The 25541-nt window shown below is 29.5% G+C and overlaps 1 protein-coding gene and 1 pseudogene across 1 annotated transcript; both read left to right on the top strand.

The window, feature by feature from the left end:
* The first annotated feature begins 524 nt into the window (after window positions 1–524).
* LOC132941732 (nose resistant to fluoxetine protein 6-like) lies at window positions 525–17378 on the top strand. The gene is made up of 12 exons (XM_061009880.1): window positions 525–1072; window positions 9156–9376; window positions 9779–9996; window positions 10272–10366; window positions 10451–10644; window positions 11819–11985; window positions 13534–13702; window positions 13905–14098; window positions 14389–14530; window positions 14616–14805; window positions 16801–16943; window positions 17073–17378. The coding sequence occupies exons 1-12, from the start codon at window positions 793–795 to the stop codon at window positions 17184–17186; spliced, it is 2127 nt and encodes a 708-aa protein (XP_060865863.1). The 5' UTR covers window positions 525–792; the 3' UTR covers window positions 17187–17378.
* Window positions 17379–17500: 122 nt separating this feature from the next.
* LOC132941733 (uncharacterized) lies at window positions 17501–19888 on the top strand (annotated as a pseudogene).
* Window positions 19889–25541: the final 5653 nt, after the last annotated feature.

The following is a 25541-nucleotide window of genomic DNA, read 5'->3' as shown; positions in this document are numbered from 1 at the left end:
TTTAAACAATTTACGATACATATATTTTAACATGAAAACGAAATAGACTGAAATAGTAAAATATAATAAAATTAAAAACAAAATAAATTAAGTTAACTTACTTCTTAAAATGAAAAATTAACTCGTTAATTTCACGTTAATTAAGAACCAAATTTAGTAAGTTAACAGCTCAGTTAATGAAAAACAAAGTTAGTTAAGTTAAAAAGTTAATTTAATTTAAACTTTTTAACTTAACTTTAACTTTTTAACTCGTTAATGCCCAGCCTTACTTATATTAATACCGGAGAACAAACCTGAGGCGTATTACAATTATAGCAATATTATTATAATTATTCTATATAGGCATTAAAAAATTAACATTCTGATTTTATACCGCTGCGATAATATAAACAAATACATCGTGTACATAGTATTTTTCTACTTCCCTTGTCGTTTTTGGCAAGGTCGTTACACGCGTACCACCACGTACCATAGACTCATAGACCATGGGCATACTATAACTATCCCGCACTTGACCACCAGATGCCGACGACGATAATCCAAGTTTTCTCAGATAACTTTAATTCTCAAGTTTTATATTAGACGAGTGTGAAATAATAGGAATGCTCACACTTTGACCGCAAATTTCGAGTGACCGCCACGCCGCGCGCAAGTGAACAATAATAATAATATTGACACTCTCGTTATAATATACACCGCGAGTGGTGTATAAAAAGCCATCAGAACCAAATATTTTTCGATCCATAAATCTCCGATAGATTTATAAATTATTTATAAGTAAACGGCTTCGAAATGTCGTTTTACCCACCGGCGGCGGTTGCGATCGTGCTGATCGCTTTGCTGTCGACAGAGTACTCCAACGGCCAAGTCGCGTCCAATAATGAGTCCACCATGGCGTTAAATGCTGGAGCAAACACTCCGGATGCCGGTATTCCTGGGTCGTGGGTCTCTGATCTTTTCTACCAAGCTTTGGCGAATTTCACCGTGCGACATGTAGGGAGCTCCGAGTGCCGCAAACAAGTGGAGATTTACGACAACAGTTTACGGAATTACACCAGCTGGGCCGTTAGGAGTGAGTATTATATAATATTAAATATAACATTATATTATATCATTATAAGGTATAATATTATTCATCATATCACGTACGGTCGATCAAAACGGTTAAATGTCGTTGATTTATTTTTCAGCGACGCGCGACATAGTGTGCATAGTGCATATAATATTATATCATAGTAATACGTCCAATTAAAATATAGTACTAACATCATTTTTACGTTCAAATATACATACATAACAAGTTAGAAGTTTATACCTACGTTGTCAGCCCTTAAACAGGCACGCGAGGGTCTAGATTACCAGTTACCACCATCAAAAATAAAACTCATTATCCTATTACAAAAAATAGAATTTGTAGAGATATATTTCTATATTTAAAATTGATAAAAAAAAATGAAATTTCTATTCGTGTTTTACGTATTTTTAGAAATGGGGCCTGGTAGATGAACATGAAGCAAAAAAAGGCACGAGTCTGCTTATGGGTTAAACCTATTGATGTGATTGAACACAGCAGAGGTGTTACGTGGGTCGAGATATCCTCTTGGTATGGTATCTAGCTCCAAATAGTTTATAGTCATAGTCGTTTAAAGGGCTAATAACAATTAACAACACAAAAACAAATCATTTTTACTTAAATTTTAACAATTTGTAGGAACTTACATTATATATTGCTATGCATGATTTAATACCTAATAACTGCAGGGCTTGAAACCGTTAATATTTTTTTCTATTTTGATTTCGGTTTCAGATATTGGTATTTATTTTTTCTGATTTCGTTTTTGGTTTTGAATACCAGATTTTGTATTTTTCGATTTCGATTTCAATTTTGATTACCTGTATTGATTTTTTTCGATTTTGTTTTCGGTTTTTAACGGTTTAAACCGGTATTCAAAATCGGTATCAAATATCGGTTTCAAGCCCTACGGCCTACAGTGATAAGTATAAATCGTTTCAAACCGTGCCGTTTTCGCTTACGTATATTTTCTTCGTTCGATTTGACAGGTTTAACGAAAGAAACTTCGTTGTCGAGTGTCGACCATTGTACGAAATCGGGTATACTTTCTTGTTTAAGTATTTTACGTCCCTCACGAGCATCTTTGGCCTTTTTCAGTCCAAGTTCATTCGCCTTAACAGTATGACGTTAATATTTAAATATTGCATACTTTTCTTCATAAGTCTACTCGTCTCTGAACTATATGATTATAAACTTCTCGAATTCTCGATGTTCGTCAATGGTGAGTTTACATTCACGAATCACAATAGGCTTTCTTGCATTCGGAATTCGAAGTCATAATTACAAATTTCAAACAATTTTATTCTTAAGTTGAGTTCTAATGTAACTACTATAGCGTAAACAATATCCGAACAAATGTAATTTTACCATAATATGATAAAAATAAATGAATCAGCAATGTTTCCATGGTCACATATTTTATTGTATTATACACCGGTTGCTAGGGCCGGCAGCTGCCAACTTTTAGGTACTGTAGTAGTCTGTAACGCAAAAATGACGACATGAATCGGTCAGAAAAATAGTTGTTCTCACCCTAAACACATAACTGTGTTGAATTGGATTTATTCTATGTCAATAAATTAATGCTATCTTTAGCACCGATTATACCGATCTATTAAACCGATTATATTGTTTTCAATCTAATTCACATAGGGTTCAAGAAGAGTTTAATAAAATTATTATTTATTAGTAAAGACGCCATGCAACAATATAGAGTTTTATCAATTTATTTGTCTAGTTTAACATAAGTTAAATTTGAGTAGGTAGAAAATAATCCACCCAAAATATTAAGAACGCGATAAAATATTTAACATCGTACATATTAAATCAATACACAAAATAATACTTATTAAACTATTTAAAATGCATCTCTTATAATTTTAATTTTTAAAGATATTTTTATAGTAGGTATATTAATTTATTATTGAGGTATTTTTAAGAATTATAGGAATATAATTTTGTTTTTTAATTTTATATTTTTTCCAAGTATAGGTACCCGGATATGTTGGTTGAACAACAGTCAATAAAATAGCAAAAACTTAATTTACATAATAAGAAAAAAAATATAATGTGTTAATATTGAATACGAAATTTGTTTTTCAAGTGCACAATTTAATTCAGTTATTAGAAAAGATGGATAAAAATAATAAAAATCCATGCATAAAAGATAAAATTAATATCTCCCATTACACTAAGACATCATAAGCCGCGTACGTGAGAAAACTAGCTATTACCTATATTATAATTATTTAAATTATAATTTATAATAAAAAATGATAACCACTTACAGCAATTATAATTATGTACCTAATAGACACATACTACCACAGTACATATTAAATTATATTCTATAAAACAATTATTTCACTTTCATAATAATTCAAATTCTGGAAAGGGCGCAGACTGCAGAGACCAGATCTTCTTTAACTTATCTGACAACAGGACTATGTGAGTAGTGATGTTAATATTATTAACTATAAGTTTCACGTGAAGAGTTATGAATTTGAGGGAGATCGGTTAAAAATGATCTTTATAGGACATTGTAGTTTTTAAAATTTGAAAGCGCGCTTCAAAAAGCAAATTGTAGCTGCACTAATTTTTTTGTTATTTCCTGGTTTGTTCTGTTTTAAATAGTCACAAATTACATAAATATTTTAATATTTATGTAATTTTTAGTAATTATGTACCTACCAAAAATGCTATAACATAACAACAAATATACAATTTCTAATACAAATACCTAGTGATATTTTGTTTTATTGAACTGTGCATAACAGAATAATTTAAGTATTTAACTGTACATTTGTCAGTAGGTAAGTAGTTTTTTTTTTCTTTTACGCTGTCATTTTCCAAAAAAAAACAAAATCTACACATGATTTTCGACGAAAGTCGAAAGATATAAATGAAAATTGTGAACTTATTCAAAATTAAATTTAAGTTTATAAAATGATATACAAATATATTACAAGTATAATATAATATTTGTAATATATAACAAGCATTATGCATAGCTCATTAGTCATTACTAAAAGTTAGTCAGTTAATGACATAATTATTATATATTTTATTTGTTTATATATATTTATTTATTATAGTTAGGTCAATAGTTGAAAATCTTAACAGTTTTATGATAAAATAAAAATATAAATATGACATTGAAATTTTAGTAAAAATATTTTATTTATCCAAGATGATGAAATAAAATATGTCCATGGTTGTTAAATTATGAGTAATTGGTAGAATATAATATTATATAATATTGCTTATACATATTTATTGAATAAGTTTATAACAAACTGAAAAATTGTTAATACTGCAGATAGAAAATAATATTAAAAAAGCAGTAAATTTTTTATGTAGTAATTATTTTGGATCGCCTACTGTTTTAATTTACGTGGATAATAATTTATGGTTAAGTAATAATATAAAATGTTGGAACAACATTTTAAAGTAAACAAAACAATACTACTCAAGTTTTAACAACTTTTAAATAATTTTTGTTGGCAGACATAATTATTATGCAAATGATATATTGTATCTATTAATTACCCGGAAGGAAATATTGTTTTTGAGTTTAATATGTTAACTAAATATTACAAAAATGGTAATTTATAATTATCTAGAATAATTGTTTAATTAATATACACTGATTTAGACTAAAATATGTGCGTGTATCCGACAGCAGTTCCGCGATTCATTATAATTCAACACTTCTCGGCGATTATCGTAGTAGTGCTTACGAACAAGGCTACCTATTCAAAACACTTTTCGTGTAAATTCGTCAATCGACATTTGAAATCAAAGTTTCTTCTGATTGGAGGGGGCACATACATTATAATATTATATTATTATATTCTTATATAATATGTTATTATTCTATAGCATATCCTGCATGGCGTTGCCCGAGACAAATTAAATAATGTCGGTACATTTACCCTGCAGTGGCCTACTGGCCTGCCTTTATAACTACCCTAAATGAAACTACGCATATTTTTAACACGGCCCGCCATTTGGGTGGTTTTGACAAAATATAAAATACAGAGTTAAAAATTTTACGGTTTTAATAATTATTTTAGTTTTTGTCACCAACGGTGACCGCCCAATACAAATAAAAAAATATTTTTAGATTTAGATTTTAGATTCCGAGCGGAGCGAAAGAATGTATTGATTTTACAATAATGTGTGTTTTTTTCCTGTCTGTCAGCAATATTTTTGGTAGTAAAAATGCTCCGATTATCGAGATCAGTATTTTTTCTGATGGAGAAGTAAATATAGTTAGTATTTTTGAGAGTTCAAAATTAAAAATCCCAGGTGGTTTTAGAAAACGTCAAGAAAAATTAAAAAAACCGAAAAAAGTGGTAACTTTTATTTAAATTTAAAATTTATAGAATAAAAAACTAGAAAACTAGAATTTCAAATTTCAAATGTTTATAAATAACTCAAAACGAGTCAAAATTTGAAAATTTGAAAATTGTATCATGTGCAGAAAATGATAAGATAAACATTTGATGACCATTTAAAGTACCAGCTACGGTTAACAGTTTTTGAATAACGACAAAATAAGAAAATCGTTGTATGAGAATTTGATAGTTTACGGGTAAATATACAATGTCTAACTTCAAAGTTTAACGGCTCGTGAAAAATGAATTTGACTTAAGTCAAATTTCTGGTAAACTTTTTTGTTTTTGTTTAATGTAGGAAAACTTAAGGAGAATTTTGCTGTATCCCTTACCCTCTCCCTCTCCCCCTCGCAAAAAAAAAAATTAAAAACAGTTGACCGATCGTATCACGTTATTGGACACTACTGCTCGAGATAATAATTTAATATAATAGATGCGTTTCCGACACTAATGTTATATTAGTGAATATTACTTATTACATATTTTACGGTATACACGCGTCGTGTTATCAACCAAAATCTAAAAGAAGTCAAGGACCGTATTTTACATCACTCGGGACTAAAATTTTATGATATTTGAGTATACATAATATATGTGGTTGAATGACCATGTATAATAATGTGTACATTATCATAATATTATTATAAATAATACATAATATTATAATATAATTTGTGTAATAATTAATATTTATAAGTCATAATAGTATTATTATAAGTATTAATAGAATGTTACACAATATTTGTATTAATAATTAAAATATATTAGGAAGTTTGTAGTTACTAGTTATATTTTAATCTTTATTATATTATTCAGAGCATTTTGGTTTTAATTTAACTACCAATACGTTTTTGATACCTCGAAGAAATATGCATACGATTATTTAATGTTACTATTGCCAATTAAGCATATTATACCTAATCTGTTTTTTTTTATTATTATTATTGTTTATTATATACTTTACCTAAATATAATACACACATAATATAATATATAAATATAGTAATATCTACTCATTTAAGCTATACAAGCATCACATCAATAATTATAGTATATAGAAATCTTGCGAAGCTATGAAACAAAATAATGTTGAAAGTAAATGGTAATATTATTTAGAACAATTTAGAATTATTTGCTGCATATTTATAAAAATGATTAAATTATTATATTATATATTGTATTTATATTGTACAATTTATATCTAGGATCGTTACGTAAACGACCGCGACATTTACAATATTGTCTTCCGGAATATTAATATAGGTATATAGCTGTCCAGTGCTCATATTTCTATTTTAGTTAAACCAAAAATAATAAATATACATTTTTAATATATTAAAAAGATTACGTTTTTAAGTTTTCATGATAGTACAATATAATTATTTTATAATAAAAATTTAACATAATTATGTTAAACCAAAAATAATAAATATACATTTTTAATATATTATTAAAAAACATTACATTTTTAAATTTTCGCGATAATACAATATAATTATTTGTTATGTTTAGCCTAATATTGTATATTATATATTTTATAATTATTTATTATAGTTGTACATGCGTCTTGTTAAGTATAATAACCCGAGACGAATTTAATGTGATAATGTGTTGATGTTTTGAGTGAGCGTGTGAGAAGTCTGTATATAACTATATAATTGATGTAGTTCAATGTCATAATATATTTACATAATGAAACGGGCAGTTGTTGTTTGAAATAATACACAATTTATTAGTATAGGTACACTACGTCATATAATATTACTGTAATTAATTTATTGGTTTATTAAAAAAAAAAAATCTTTATTTTTAAGTGCATCATTGATATTATTTACAAGTTATAACTGTTAACAAAAATAAACAACGGCTGACCGGTGTTAAAAATGAGTAGGTATTGTAGCTCGTATCTGGACGTAATGAATTGTATTTATACAGCAACTATTATTATTTTAGGTAGTGATGTCGTACGCGATCTACCCAAATAGGCGATCTACCGGTTATTCCGAATTTCCGAATTTCCAAATTATCTTGATAATTTACGGCTATTTATTTATACGTTTATATGACTTCCCTTTTATAGTTCAATTAATACGAAAGTTTGGTAGATCGCGTACGACATCACTACCTTATTTTATTCTGAAATACTTCTTCACAATATGTCGTATTGTCGTGGAATACTTTTCCAATGGTATGCCATTGACCATATTATTACACATATTATTACGGGTGCAATACGATTGCGCGCGGTCCTTATCAGCGGTGCCTTTTTAGGCGTACGATTGCGCGCGCTAAATTATTTCAACTTCTAAGCAACGTTGCCAAATATATTGGTGCACGGTAAATATTGAAGGAAGAACTTAAGAAAATAGAATTTATGTGTAAGCAATACGAAGGCTATAAAAAAATAAAACGACAGAAAATTTACTTTAAAGTTTTTAGCCATAGTTGGAAATCGGTATCGCGATAATATAATAATATCGGGCTTTGAAATTTACCTTAAAAATATTAAATGTAATTTGTCAACTTTTTTTAATTATTTACTTTTTAATTTATTTATCTATTCGAATATTTAACCATTGTTTATGAATATTTTTTTTTTTAAAGTGTTTGTTTTATTTTTCGTTATTTACGTATATTTAACGATACATTTTTTTTTATAATAATAAGTATTCAAGTAAATGTATTTAAAAACTTCTTAAATGGATGCATTTGTATCTGTATTTAAATATAAAAATGATTTACGAAATAACTGAAATTTGTCACAAACAATTTGGCAACGTCGCATCACATTTCACGCGCAACGTACGCTTTTGAATTTTCAAAATCATGTTCTTTGTTATTCCGGCACTGCGCGCAATCGTATGCCCAAAAAGGTAAAACGCGTGCAATCGTACTCAACCGTATTATTATAGTAGCTAATATGGGGTTCATCTCTATAATATAATGGATAGAATGGTTAAAAATAACATTTAACAAATAACAACATTTACATTTATACCTACGTCTTAAACGCACATACACTAAACCCGGACCGACCGAACAGAAAAAAAAAACAAAATTCTTATTTTATATGAGTTTTAAATGTTTCTATGAATATATTTTCTATAAATATTAAATGTAATTTAAACCTAATGCAATTTGTGATGATGTGATAGCATTACGATAGTGTAATACATGATAAGGGTTAAAAAAAAACCATGTATTTCTTGAATAAGATGCCAACCATTATAATGACACTTAGCTTGGTATTGTGTTTATGGTAATTAAAAAGGGATATTTAATTTAAATGGTGACAACGCCATTTCCTTTTGAGCCTACGTTGTGGATTTCCGGGCAGTGAGAACTAAGAAGGCATGTGCCTCTTTTATTAGTGGGTTAAGGTAATTTTCTAGTCTATCAAAAAAAACGTTTGTAAAAAATGTTCAATTCGGCTATAACAGGTAGAATACCTAGATCTTCGTGTAGAGTTAAATTAGTGACGAAGAAGGGAGCGTTAGTGATTTCTCTAAAAAGTAATTGTCTGAAAGACTTGAATTTTGTTTAAATTTGATTTTTTTGGCCGATCTCCAGAGTTGTAATCCATATGTCCACATAGGCTTCATAATTCAAATATTAAAAACATCATGTATGCTCATAGCTCATATTATAATCAATACTTATAGAAAATCACATTTATTTTTCAGTGTCCGAATCCTGGAACCGTTATCCCGTTGGTTTACTGGCAGGTAATAGATATCAAATGGGGGTCTATGATGAATGTGTCGATGTGCATCATCCAATAAGAGGACAGTATTGTTTGTCTGAAATAAAGCTATTTCCACCAGAAGGAAAAAATTATGGTTTCAATAGAACGGAAAATCTAGACGATTTTGGCAACAATCATGCATGGAAAACAGTACTCGGGGTATGTTAAAATACTGAAATATTTTTTAAAAAATATTAATCTACCACTATACCAGGCATGGTTATATAATTCGATTAATATTAATGGCTATCAGTCTTAAACAAAATGTAGATCATACAATATTACAATAAATCAACAAATATGATATTTCATATTATTTTTTTCGTACGAGAATACTACTTAAAAAAAATAAATGACAATTTGGTATAGGTACTTAATTTGTCATCTAAGACTCAATTTAAATTGTAGTCATTATGTAGTATACCAGTAATTATCGCATACCGCTATAATATTATGGAACAATATAATATATCCGAATTACTAATTGGATTCCGTTAAACAAATACAATTTGTAATATAAGTGACATTTAAAATTCTTTGTATACAACTTTATTGTTTTAGTGGGTGGATTATCCAGATCAAGTTCAACGAAATAGTTTAAATTTAGGAATCTGCATTCCGAATTCTTGTACAGCAACAGATCTTCAAACATCATTGCAAAACGAATTGGACAAGGTGTTTTTACCCGAGCAATTCAAAACTGTTGTCAAAGTAAATCCGCTCTTGTGTACTGTTAGTGGAGACATGTATCCTTACAATACAGCATACTACGTGACCAAGTAATTGTTTTTTTTCTTGTTGTTATTAGGTATTTTTGATATTTTTTTTATCATTTATTCATATATCATAATACCAAGTCATCTTTTATGTAAAAAAAGGCATTCAAATATCCAACTGAATTAATAAATAATAAAAGTGTATAATATGCTCATTGCTCAGTTTATAAATTATAAAAGACTATAAAAGCAAGAATTACTAACAAAAAAAAGATTAGAATTGATAATTAAAAAGTAAACAATTAGTTCATGTTCATCAATTTATTTTATTGTTTTAGCGTGGTTTTAGGAGTGCTATTTTTAATTTGTGGCGTTTCAACAGCTCATCATTATATAGCATTATCTCGCCAGCAAGTGAAGAAAGAAGACGAGAGTTAGTAAAATACTAATACGATTATTTTTAACAATTAACTAAAATTAACATATTTAACGTATTTGATGTTTTATTAATCAACAGGAAAAGTTCCAAAATCATTTTTCTACAAATTTTCTTTTATTCGTTCGTTTAAAGTATTACTGAAATTCGATAAAGAAAACGAATTTAATATGCTAAATGGTTGGAAAGCGATTTTGATGTTTGTAATTTTACTGGGTCACAGATTTATGTATTTAGTTGGAAATCCAATAATTAATCCTAAATTCATAGAAAATGTAAGTTGAAACATTATTTATATATTTTTTTAAATAAAGTTAATATAGGAGAGGGAAAGCAGTTAAATTAAAATTTTAAAAACATGATGAACAATTTCATATTTTAAATGATGGTTCTGAGTGTAGGGTAACACAGAAGCGGTCGATTTTTAAAGAAGATTGTTTATGTTTCTTCGTATTATTTACAATTTTCTCTAAAAACGAATTAAATCTGTGTTTAAATCCTATTTTAATTTTTAAGAGGATTGCAAATGGACAGTTTTTAAGGAGTTTAAAATAGGTAATTTCCAAATTGTATGCTTGCGGGTCTTGTAAATGTGTGCGTAGTAAGTGATCATTAATCTATACCAGTGGCGTATACAATTGTGGGGGGGGGGGGGGTAGGGGTCAGATTCCCTCCCATTGGCTTTGAAGTGGATAATCTTCCATATTGTGTTTGATGTGAATTTTGAATCAATTCAAATTATATTAATTGTTCCTTTTTGTCAATAATATTTTATTACCTCAGTAAAAAGTTTTGAGAGGGTGGGGATTTTCCAATTTTTCCCCCCCATTTAGGCATGTCATTAAGTCTTTTTTTGATCCCCCACACCCCTTTCAGAAATCATGTTTACGCCACTGGTCTGTGCGACTATGTGTAAAAGAAATTTACAGTTGGGCGTGCAAAGAGTAAACAATAATGCATGTTCATTAGGATTTTGCATGTACTTTTTGTCAATTCTACACCTATGGACCTGATAACACAATAAGACTTCTGAAAACAGATTTTAATTCGTTGATATGTCTACTTGAGATCGATCAGACCACATTTTAATATATTTAATTTAATTTTCGAATAATCAACGTTTAAACTTTCATAAATTCTAAATATTCAAACAAAATTTATTGGATTTGAAGACAAAATGTTAAAAAAAAGTGGCCTGGTCGATTTCAAATAGACATATTAACAAATTAAAATCAGATTTCAGAAGTCTTATCGCGTTATCAGGTCCATCGGTATGATTAAAAAAAGATTGGTACATTTTGGTTGAAATAATTGTCCGTTTGCAATCCATTTCCAAATTTCAAATGTTGCTTAAATTTTTTTTTAATAAATTTAAAAAAACGTTTTAGTATTTATAGAAAATATAACCGTAATAATAAAACAATAAATAATAATATTGTATAATTACAGATTTACGTCAATGGACGCTATCTCTATTTGACTAGTATGAACTTAACTGATCCTTTTTTTTTCATAACTGGTTTTTTGATATATTCAACATTAGTACCGATTTATAAAAAATCAGAAAAGTCAGTCTTGGCACAACTTGTTATGCCAATCGTCTACAGAATTATCAGGTAAAACCCTTTACATTATATAAAAAATAAAATTTACGATAATAATATGCTATGAAAATCTAAAACGCATGTGAGTGTTACGGGCAATGTCCGATACGTTAATTTTATTCACGAATTTTGGTTAATGACAACATTTTTGACTTGAACTACTTAATAATACAAGTGGAAAATCTTTAGGGGACGTACAGTGAAATTTGTTGTCTCCGTCTTACAAGTGCGTAACATAACATATTTTACGCTCAGCAGATTTAGCACGTTTATTTCCGTTAGTTTAAAAAATAGAATGAATTGATCTCTTATACAATTTAAAGGTAAGATTATTAGCCAGGCGATAACACAGGATTTTTATTATATTTTAATTTTAAAGTGAGTTATGAGTATTTTAAAATTGTAAATTGTTTGTACACCTTAAAACACTCATAATTTGCTTTAAAATTAAAATACCTATAAAATGTATAATGTTATACGCTCTTGCACCTATAAGTAGGAGACAACAAACGTCACTGTAACGTCCCCTTAATAGGTAGTAGCCCAAAAAGTTAACATTACACAACCACTGTTCAATTATTGCAGTTGGATAAAGACCAATAAAGAAAATCCATTTAATTTAAAAAAAACGTTTATACAAGCATAGAACCTAATACCTACAGCTGGCTACATTTAAATAGTTATTTATTTTATATTCATCATAGTTACGATTTACGACTAGAAAGTTGATAACATGCATTTTTTTAGAAACCTTGTTCTACATTTTCAATCCTAAGTTATAAAAATTGAACATTTTATACATTTTTAACTACAAAATAATAATTATTTGTAAACTTTTGAGATTTTGACTTCAAAGGCATATAAAGAATTCGTGCCTATGTGCTTTTAATACGTTTCAACTGCTATTATAACAACTTATGAGAAACCTTGTATTCAATTATCAAGCCTTATAACCCAAAGAAAATTTGTTTTATCGATATTTATGGAATAAAAATGAAAAAATTTAGAACATTTTAAGTCTTTAAATAACTCAAAACGAGAAAAAATATTTTAACAATTATAACGTTATAAAAAATGATAAAATAAAGAATTAATGAAATGTTAAGGTATCTATGGTGATTTTGAGTTAAACTAAAAAAAACCAAATAGTTTTGAGTAAAAACTTTTTAGGCTAAATACGACTTTTTATTTTCCGTCGAAATTTTCGCTGTCATGGTAACTTATTAAGAAAAACATATATTATATGGTTCATAGATTTTCCTGGTAGAGGAAAAATATCGACTAGCGTGCGATGTTTTTTTTTGTCAATCTAGATCCAATTTTCTATCAGAAGTCATCCTCAAAATTGAAAATAAAGTAGTTAAATCTGTATTTACAGACGCAAAAATAATCTAATAAAATACATCGTTGAAATATGCATTCGTCACTCCGCTCAGAATCTAAAATCTCTGGGGCATCTATACCCCCTCACCCCTCATCATAACTACGCCACTGACGCTACTGCTCTTGCACACTTTTAGTCATTAAAATATTACAAATTATATTCTAAAATCATTTCAGAATATTACCGGCTTATGGTGCGATGATGGCGATCACGGCTCATATCGTACCCCACCTCGGAGACGGCCCACTATGGCCTTATAAAACCTGGGACGAAGCAGATATTTGTAAAAACTATTGGTGGACCAATATGTTGTTCATAAGTAATTTAATCGATTCAAAGTATGAAGTAAGTACTCACTACAAAATTGTATTATTCTATTTCGATGTAATGACGAATCTTGGAATAAGTCACATAACCATAATATTATATGGTTCGGTTGTGAGAAGGACCCCCAATATTATTCTCGGAGGATAAATAAATATCAATTATTATCACCATTTGTATAAAATCGTATCATATGTTTAACTGTTAACCATCACTATTGCAGTGCCTCATAGTCAGTTGGTACATATCGTGTGATGTTCAGTTTTGCGTACTTGGAGTTATTATTGTTTACGTTTACACGAAGAACATTAAATTCGGGATTGGATTACTAATTGCAGTTATTGGTGTAGCTATATCCGTGCCATTCGTAATCACGATATTGACAAAAAGAGAGGGAATAATTAAAATACTTCTTCCGTGAGTTGAATTTACAATAATACTAAAATGTTACTATAATCAAATAATAATGTAATAAGTTCATTTTGATAATACACTGTTACTTTACTATTATACACAATAGACGTCTATACTTGCGGGTATTGCGCTTATCAAAGTTATTTTAATACCTATACAGTATGCTAAATATAAAACGAAATACTTAGTTTTTAGCGTTATTCGTATTTAACATTTGAATAATAAATTAAAAGACAAAATAAAGTCAAAGTGTATTATTGAATTCTAATGAAACATTTTAAATACAAATTCAGATTCTTAGAAAACACGAGATATTCCGCAACATTTAATGAGTCATACAGAGCCAGTTACGTGCGAGCTTTTCCTTTTTTTATAGGAATAGCAATAGGTATAATCATTGATAAATTGAGGGAAAACAAAGTAAAATTTTCACAAGTAAGTATCAGCTCATTATCTACTTAAATTTTATAAAAATGTATTTATGAATCGAACCAATAAATATTAAATTTTGATATTTTAGATAACTGTCTACGCCGGAACGTTCACTATTGCCGTAATTTGTTTGTGGGTTCAATTTTATGGAGCTATATTTTATAAGAGAGATAGACCTTATTATCCATTAGAACAAGCTCTATACTCAACGTTAAGTCATTGCACATGGTCAATATTATTTTCATGGATACTTGTTTGCCATTTCACAAGTGGTTACGGTAAGTTGAATTTTGGTCACACAGCACTCAAACGACATAATATAATTTGATAGTTTTTGCATTTTTTGCTCCCAGAATTATTACAAGATTTTACACTGCATAACGTTTGACATTAGAAAATAGTTTCTTAAATTATATTTTCTTTGTTTTTAAAAAACGTGTACCAAAGTAAATCTTAAATTCATTAAGTTATGGAACTATCACACAACGATATCATTAATTTTAGGCATTATTTTTCTCTGAGTGTTATAACTTATAACTTAAAATAATTTATAATAAGTTAACTTATGCAATGTAAAATTCTATCAGATTTTTCAAATTGTTTTCCATTTTTTCGATCTTTTTAGTTAAAAAATATTTAGATAGGTACCAATGAAAAATAATAATAAAGTACACTCACAAAAAAGGTAATTGTACTAGGTAACTAAAGGTAAACGTACTTTTCCGTTATTTCGAATATACCATCCGGCATCCGATGTTATCGTATATTATACTTTATATATCAGCTCGATAGATTATTCGGTTGCACCCAAAAACCGCACACTTTTGATTTTAGCCCTAAAAAGGTCGATAGCCAAAAACCGCACAGCTTAACGGTCATTGTATAACAAATTACCGTACATTTATAGTGGGTTAAAACCGCACACTATTTTTAGTGAAAATAGTGAAAAGATAAGATTATATGATATGTACTATATTATGTACTATTGTTTCAATTTTGGGAAGAATTTTTACGCGACGGAGATCGTATAAAGTTTTTAAAAAACGTCGGCAGTCGGTTTCAGCCAATCAAACTTTGAAAGTTTTAATTTTTTTTTAAATTAATATTTAAAATTTTTTATCATACCTATACATTTTTTGTTTTACATTTTTTTAAAATTAATATTTAAAATTATTGAATTTATACATTTTTAAGTTGGCATTTTTTTAAAATTGATATTTAAAATTTTTAAATAAAATTTAAAAAAAATAGAACAAATTATTGATTGTACATATACACATGCGTTTTTTGTTTATCGACCTTTTTGGGGTCAAAATCATAACTGTGCGGTTTTTGGAAACGACAATTTCTAAAATTGTGCGGTTTTGACCTATTAAATGTGTGCGGTTTTAACCTACCAAAAGTGTGCGGTTTTGACCTGTATTTTATCAGAAGTGTGCGGTTTTTGCAGTCAACGGATTATTCAATTATTTCGACTACCTACTACTCGACTCGATTACCATGTTTTTCACTTGTAAAAGAAATATTATAGTTTCGAGACGAATGCCTGCAAATATCCATTGTTGTAGTAATAACCATCCACCGTTCTTTATGCTCTTTAAAACTATCACTCTATCATAAATGTCGACAATAAGTTATTATACTATTCAATAACTAATTGCTTTTCATAGAATTTATTTTTCCAACAATTCATAATATGAAATACGTAATCAGTGGCGCAACTTGATAATAAGGAGTCCATGTTAAAATTTCTAGACTGGGGCCCTTATAGCTGATAAAAAAAATGTACACAGTCATACCTAATGATTATGACTCTAAAAAATATTGTTTTCACGCGTTATTTTTATTGTTAGTAATTATTAGTTGTATACGCCCAATTTTAGACAGCTGGTTTCTCACATAGGTACTATTGTAATTCGAATTATTTAAACTCAAAAGAGTACCTAAAGACGACGACTATTATTATTTATTGTTATTATATTAAATCAAACAATACGTGTACCTAAATATTACAGATTATAGTAGGATTATCGTATAATATGAGATCTCAAAACTGGGGGCACCTGTTAACCGCACACCCAACACTCTCGATAATTTTGCCACTGCAGTATACGTAATAATTAAAAAAAGGCAATTATGACTATTAATACGTGCCCCGTACCGACATCGGCGCCGAGATAACGGAATTGAGACTGACAGTAATAGAAATAACCGAAAAGTAGGACCTATACACCAATTTTATTTTCATACCATGAATTTTTTACTGTTCACAGGTCTACTACTAAAATTCTTTAGTAATAGATTCATTGTACCGATGGGAAGACTTTCGTATTCCGTTTTCTTGGTAAACCTCACTGTTATGATGATATCACAGAGTCGAATGAGATCACCTAATTATCTCTCAAAACCAACTGTGGTAAGACTGAAATAATTATTATTAAAATATTAGCATAATATTATTATCAACATATTAAAATAATCGTATTTTCTATTAATTTCGACTAATTTCAAAACATACATTAATTTTATAATCACGTTTTTTTAGGTTGATGCTTGGTTCTATGATGCGTTGAAAAGTTATTTTATGGGCTTACTATTATTCCTGGTTGTCGAAGCACCTTTAGGTAGTTTGGCGACAAAATTTATTAAACGGAAGTAAAACATTATTGTTTTTATGTATGATATATATTATTGTTAATAGTTTTGATATTGTAAAATTCCCCAAAAAAACCCTATATTCATTACTATTTTTACTATTCATCGTATTTATACCTAATTTATTTTTAATTGATGTATGAATAAACTTATACTTGTATTTATTTATTGATAAATAAATCTTAATAAGCATGATCATGAACATAATTATTTTAGAAGATACATAAAATATACCGTGGTCCACGGGTTCCCCTTAACCTATGGGAGTTGGATTTATTATTTCTGCTGTACTTTAAACTTTATATTAACCTATTTTACATATTATGTAGCTCACAATTTGTAGGTTGAAATGAGAACATCTCCCCGAGGCTCTGACAACAATGTAAACGCAGGAGAATTGGAGGATATCCATTTCTTTACTTTCTAGTTGTTTATTGAGGAATTCAGTTAGTAGACGTTTGAGTGAGAGTAGTACGCTGCAGCCCGTATTTGTTGCATATTATGAAATATGATCCTCCCCAGATATCGGTTGGTGACCGTGGGTTATACTTATGTGTACTATTCTGAGAGCCAAGACACGTTTGTACGAGTCGATATTAATACATTTTTTAAATTTACGACAACTCGTTTGCGCTGTACTTTAAGCTTTATATTAACCTATTTTATATTTTCCTAGCTTATTTTACGTATTATGTAGCTCACAATTTGCAGGTTGAAATGAGAACATCTCCCCGAGGCTCTGACAACAATGTAAACGCCATTGTAGTCTGCGGTATATTTTACTATTTTATTTATTATTCGTATTACTTTTTATTTTTTTGTTACAAAGAAACGTCCCAATCTACTGTGGCCATTGGTTAGTAAAAATTATATTATTCAACACATTTTATAAGCTTAAACTAGATGCATATTATTACGAACATTGAATACAACGGTTTTTCAATTTTTAGATACAGATTTGATAATATTAGGTGTTTGAATAACTTTATCGAAGTGTGGATTTCGCGGAGGTGGACAATTAGGATCGTGCAATTATATTGATATTTTGGTTTCGCTTAATTTAGTCGACGACAGTTCCTCGCGCCTTTTACCACTTCTTCTTTTTCATCTCCCTCTTATAATATTATTATATCAATCGCGGTGTTTTCGTTGCCCTAATATAAAATCAACTATTCGGAACACTCGGCAGAATAATAATATTATACTTAAGCACACAAATAAATTACAATAGTTATACATGTGAGTAAGCACGTTAATTAATAAGCATCCGTGTTTGGTGTTGAAATATAATATTAATATTATTCGCGTGCACAGGCATAAGCGTGCGCACGCCTTAATCGAAAACGAAACTCAGGTGTCGTCGTCATCGTCAGTCGTCGTCCCGCGGCATCGTACTCTCGGCAGTCCACGAAATGATCGCGCGCGAACGATCTGACGACGACGACGGAAGTGGCGGTGCAGAACAATATTTCAGCCCGCTGCCGCCGCAGATACAAACGTGGACGGCCGCGGAATCGAGCGGTTGTGGCAACGGGTGCGTAGAACAAGCGCGACGGGCCGACCGGTCCGTGTTAATGCACGGCCTGTGCGCGGTCACCATCGCTCTGGCCACGGCCCGGGTCCTCCCGGCGTCCGCGTTCACCGCGATCACCGCGATCACCGCGCTGGCAGTGTGCCTGGTCGGCTTGCGTGTCCTGTCACCGGTGCTTAGAACGCTGTCGTGCAGCCTGTCCCGGTTCAGCGGACCGTGCGGTCGCAGATCTGCCGAAGCGCGGAACGCCATCATCGATCACGGCGGTCCCGGAAACGGCGGACGATCCGTTCCGCAACGACGTCCGCCGGCTACGACGGCGAGCGGCGGTGACGCGCCGCCGCTTGTCAAACGCGGTCTGCGATTGCTGATGCGAGTAATGCGAGGCGTCCAACGACGGGGCATCGTTATTCGCCCTAAGCGTTCACGACGGTCGACGCGTCGATGTCACGACACCGCCTGCAGCACCACCGCGGAGACCGTCGAGACGGTGACGGGTTCTCCGGATTACGTTCACTGCAGCCAACGTCAGTACCAGCTGGTACGCGACTCCAGAGAACAGCGATGACAGTTATTTTGAAGTATTTTGTGGTTACATACTTGCATCGAGTGGGTATACTCGTCGATCAATGGCGAGACTTCAATTTAAAAGGCGTATCTGTGACGTTTTTTCAACATTTATGGCGAGTTTCAATGAATGAATCAATTACCGCGTCAATATGCGCAGTCATCAATCCGCATTGACTCAATGCTCGTTCAGGTTATAATAATAATAATATGTTATTATGCATTTTAAGTTTAATACAAATAAAATTATTAATACTCGTGTGTTGCATACATATTTATTTTGTACATTTTTATTAGTTGGGTAGTATAATCTACTACTAGGGTAATACATTTATTTTTGCACCGTTATTATTATGATAATATATTTGTATAGATTTATTTTGTGATATTAATCTACTAGGTACCTAAACATGTATGTTGTAATTTTATAAAATAAATCCTGACAATTTCAAATATACTTTCAAAGTTTTTTGCAATTAAAATGAATATATTATAATTATATTCCAGGTATCTACCCATTCTATATCTATATATCTACCCACATACCCATAATGATTATTAAGTTATATGATAAATTATTGGAAGGAGGACGGAGTGGCCGACTGCCAAACTACACACACGTGTTTACCAACCAACAGTATCCTCACCCACAAATAAAAACTAAACAAACAGCTAATGGCCATAGTTGCCGGGCTTAATGACTAATTAAAAAAAAAAAAAAAATTATTGGAAGTACCTACCAATATATCACGTCATCAAGTTTTTTGTTTCTTATTATTATCACCATATGGCATATTTAAGTACTTATTATTTGTAAATTCTGTATTTGCTTATTCTCAATAAATATATATATATATATATATATATATATATATATATCAATGTGGCTATGATTAAAATACAAATATGATTGTTCACGCCTTCCAGATGATGCATACCATTAGCCAAGTATCATGAAATGTTTATTAATTTTTGTAATTGTCTATTTAGTATTTAAATAATAATTGCTTATTATTTTTAATTTCCGTATTATTATAATATGATGATATATTCGTACACGAATAAGGCGAAGCAATGTCACAACGATAATGTATTATAGTACAATACTATAATAAATAAATATTAATACACCATACACCCACAAAATATAACAATATTCAATACCATAATGGTGTATTAATATTTATTTATTATACATTGGGCGTAACACATTTCCGCCAAAAGTTGATCTTTCCCTTTTCCATCAAAAATGTATCTTCCTCTTTTCCACCAATACTCGTTTTCCACCGTATGAGATAATATTGACCCCGTTTCCACCAAAACAATTTCTATACTAAATATTAATTTTATAACCTATATACTATTAAACGCTATATATAATATACAAGCTTATATCACAAGCAGAAATACATTAAAAAATTAATATTTACTATACTACGACTAATTAGAGTAACATAATTAAAATCAAAACAATACTAAATACAAGTTTAGAAATAAATCATTTTTAGAAAAAAACGTAGCATTTATAATGTTATTTATATTAACTACTAGTAAATTTTAATCAAAATAATACCTACTGCGGTATGTGTGGGGGCTTTGATTCTTGATATTTTAGATTCGGAACGAAGCAATACCAGTTTTTGATAAGCTCGATTTTGTTTTTTTTTTCGAACTCAAAAACAATTGACCGTCAATCCCTTAAATTTCCCCCAGATATCAATAGTAGAATTTTATATACTTGGTAACATTTTGAATCTTTTAAATCTTTATAGCCATGAAACACTATCGATTTTTTTAATAATAAGCAATAAATAATTTTTTGATCGATCAAAAACATTTGCCATTTAAATAAATGGTATAGCGCAGTTTGAGGTGTCAAAATAAGCTCCTTTGTTTTGAAAAATCTAAGTACCATAAACGTTGTTTTAAAAACTGTTTTCAATCCTTTTCCTTTTTAGAATAAACATTTTTGAAAATTTTTTTTTGGCGAAATTGTTACTCGGCGGTGCCGTAAGCTATGTAGCTTAGTTTTGTAAATCGCTCGGAAATCCTTCCACAACAAAATTCACTAAAAGTAAAATTTGTATGAAATTAGCTATCACCAGGTATGTCGCCAACACCTAAGTTCGAAAAAAAGTAACATTTTTTTCTTTCAATGTATATATCACTATTTAAATAAATAGTATAGCGCAGTTTGAGGTGTCAAAGTAAGCTCTTTTCTTTTAAAAATGTAAGTAACATAAACGTCTTTTTTTTCACAGAAATGTGGTCTGGGTAATACATTTTATAATATACCTAATATATTATTGCGAAATTTTTCAACTGAATTTCATGTTATTTTATAACATTAAAATATACTTATAATTTATTATTAAATATTTGATAGCTAAATCTAGGGTATAGACTACACTAGAAATCGGTGTAAATACTGATAAGAGTGAAGTGTGTACAAAATATTATTATATTCTTTTAAATACTTGAAACCCGCAAACCTAAGGTATTGTTAAGTGTTAACCGGCGTATAGTATAGGCAAAATAGGTACATATTAACCTGGTCGTGGAGAAACGATGACGGCTTTTGGATTTTTCAGGCTTGCGTATTTTATACATTACATCTGGGAACTAAAATATATGCATCCACGTCATCCGGTACGCAGATTGTCCGAAACAATAAATATTCATTTAAAGTCTGAAAAGTAAATAATATAAGCCCATGCGTTTAAGTATGACTCTGGACGCTGGTAGGAATAAATGTAAGTGTTTAACCTTTACTTTGAAATACAAATAAACTTCGGTTCACGATATATTATACCCACGCACATAAAATTTTTATTGTAATATTATGTTGACTATAATAAATAGATATAAGTGCAATACCGTGCTGGCTAAAAAGGAGACTACTATATATTGTTTTGTAAATGTTTAATCGAATAGAATATTTTTGTTTATTTATACCGTAATATTTTCAACAGTGAATTGTTTTAAATGTATAATCCAATATTAGTTTTGTGGTTTTGGGGTTTTTTGAATTTGTTATTTAACATTGAGTGTTCAAACTTAAAAGTAAAGTAATGAATTAATGTAATTGTTTTTCCTCTACTTAAAACAATCAACATTCAACACTGCAGGCTGTAAGTTGTCGAAGTAATTCGCAAGAAGTCCCAACAACGTCGTAGATACCGAAAAAAGAAAAGGTCGTACGGAATAGTCCCTATCTCTCTCCCATCTCGCTGGTTATGATTAGAAAATGCATATGAGTGAGAATTTAAATTTTTTTATTTTTTACGCATTGTTTGTAGTTCTCAAAGGGAATGAAATTAATAATAATGCATTAATGATTTTAAAATATTTCATAATCATACATTTAAATGAAAATAGTTGATGACGAGGATAGTATTTTAAATGTTATAATTAGGGCTCGGAAGTTGTAGGACTGTATAAGAGTTGTATATTATTCTATATTATGCTCTCGATTTATAGAACATTTAACTAAAAAAAATCCAAGCTATACAATGGTCAGTTTAAAAAAAATTGAATATTGAAAATGCATATTTCGCATATTTTGTCAATTTTAGGGGAAAAGTACATATTTCTTGATCTTCATATGCGTTTTAATAAATGTTTAAAAAAATTAATTGATCTTTTTCTTTTTAAGCCGTGTATTTTAATGATGATATTGAATATATAACTCCATATTAATGTAAGTAGGTATTTATTGTATCACCGCAATCGACTATTCATTTAAGTTTTAACGAAAACACTCTATCGTGCCTATATTCCGATTTACTATCTTTTCGAATATATTATTTTCAGTTCAATAAAATGTTTTCGCCATATTTTAAATATTATACATTTTTTTTTCAAATTTTACATTTTTTTTAGTACAATTTAATAACAACAAAAATTGCTTTTTTGGAGTTTAAAATTTTTATCAAACTATTTTGAATATTTGACATTTTTTTCATGCATATTTCACAATTTTTTTTGTGCATATTTCATACATATATTGCTTTTTTTAGCTCCTATAACTTCCAACCACTACAATTATAACTTATAACTTATAATATACATATTTTTACGTAAATAATTTATAAGAGTTTAAGTGCAAATTAAGTGTCAATTTAATTTATTTTAAACTACTTGAATGGTTTATATATTTATTACAACTATTCTAACGTTGGTTTATTGTTACTGTTACATTTTTCACCAATATCCATATGGGAGTATTAAAAAAAGTGAAGTTCCTAATAATATGAACCCGTGTAACTTATAAATTTATGAGTGTTGGCAGAAAAATTAACAGTACCTACCTATTGAAATAAATTATTTTGAATAATAATTCACCAGTGCGTGCGTTTAACAATTTAAATAATTTAATAATTATTTAGCCTAATATTTCCTATTGAGTTAAAATTAAATCCACAAATTCGCCGTATAAAAAAAAAATCTCAAGCTGCATCATCGAATTCCATGATGTTCAAATCCAGTCATGGACAGACTTTTGCAAATTTTACCATCATTACATCATTTTTCTTCTAATTATTGTCAACCGTGACGGTCCTTCGTCAAAACATATACCTATTAAACAATTCTTATATAAATACATTAAAAACAAAAACCTATCCACCATTGATCATAATTAAATAATAATAAATTACTTTGTAATGAAAGTGTGGATAAAATTGACGTTTTTTTTGTACGTGTGGATTAGGCCTTAACGGGGATACCACAATAAAAAAACGCGCTATGTATAATACCTCCTCACGCATTTAAACGGACTTCATTATTCCGAAGTTGTCGTTTTTCGCAAAGGTGGTGTGGAAATTTATACACAACTACCTGTTGAATAATTACGAGGATAATAAGGTTAATACTGGAGTCTATAAGCTCCCCTTAAAATTACCGTCACCATCAGTGCCAAATGAATGTGCACATAGTTATAAAGTTATATTAGAAGTCAAAACCAAGTAAGTCCTGTTTACTAGCATGCATTTCCATATTTAATTTAATAGTACAGTTGAATTTTAGTATTTCATCATTCTGTTTTATGTTATTTATAACTATCTCTTCTCGTGCATTAACCATATTATAACATTATGAACTATGACAGGTACCCATAATCTATATTCTATAGGTACCTTTGTACCTATATATTTACAATTTATCCAAAATAATGTATTATTTATTATTTGTTCACAGTGTTTACACTCTCAAAACTGATATTTTGTTTTTATTATGGTTACGGTTATTTAATCCTGCTCAACCCCGTTTTCATGTGCGTACTTCAGGCAATAAATTATCCTGACCATGTAGCAATTTTACTCCGAGAACAACAGTTTATACAAACATACTTCAGACACCATAGCCTTGGCATTTATGTTTTCATCATATGGATAAAACTAGATAGGTATGGGATAAGTTTTTTTAAAGATTTATTGAAAAATAAACGTGAAGATAATAAATTATTTTTTAATAAAGAGGAATATACGTTGAGATTATTTAAAAAAGGTATAAATTAATACTTCGTTAAGAAAATTCAAAAAATAAGTTAATAATATGTAATAAATAATTATAATTATCAAATACATGTGTATTTTTTACCATATCACATTACCCAATTAAAATTTTTTTTCTTGCAAATTAGTGTTGTATATTTTCACGATTTTGACATTATATTATATGGCATATTTTGATTTTAGTGCATAAAAATCTATAATAAAAATTAGTTGAAAATAAACTTGACCACATATTTTATTTAATAGGAATTGGCAGATCACCGTACGAGGCGATGTTTGGGTGTCCTGTAAGACTTGGTGTTGCGTCAGTTGGATTTCCACTCAATGAAACCGCTGATTTAAACCAAGAAGAAGATATTGAAGATATTGATAATAAAATTATTAATATTAGACAAGAAGACAATACTGACAATATTCTTAATGGTGTTCAACTGGTCAACAATGAGCAACTAAGTGAGCCAATCTGAAATTCAAATTAATTATTCCAAAAAAAAAAAAATAATTACAATGATTAACAATTGCTTTTTATATTTTAGTCGATATTAGACAAGACGAAATATTGGATGAAAGACAATTATCTGCAAAATGCTTGGAAAATCAGGCCAAAATAATGATAAAAAAATCCAATAGAAAATTTGAAGTACTTGAAGTAGGAGTAAATATTCGAGTTTCAATCCCCTATGTTAAACGAGCTAGAGGTTCACCCAGAAATTTGTTGGCTGTCATCATTAGTATAGAAGATAAC

This window comes from Metopolophium dirhodum, chromosome 3, assembly GCF_019925205.1.
Source record: "Metopolophium dirhodum isolate CAU chromosome 3, ASM1992520v1, whole genome shotgun sequence".
Lineage (NCBI taxonomy): Eukaryota > Metazoa > Arthropoda > Insecta > Hemiptera > Aphididae > Metopolophium > Metopolophium dirhodum.
The sequence above is the reverse complement of the archived record's forward strand: the minus strand, read 5'-3'. Positions and strand labels throughout refer to the sequence as shown.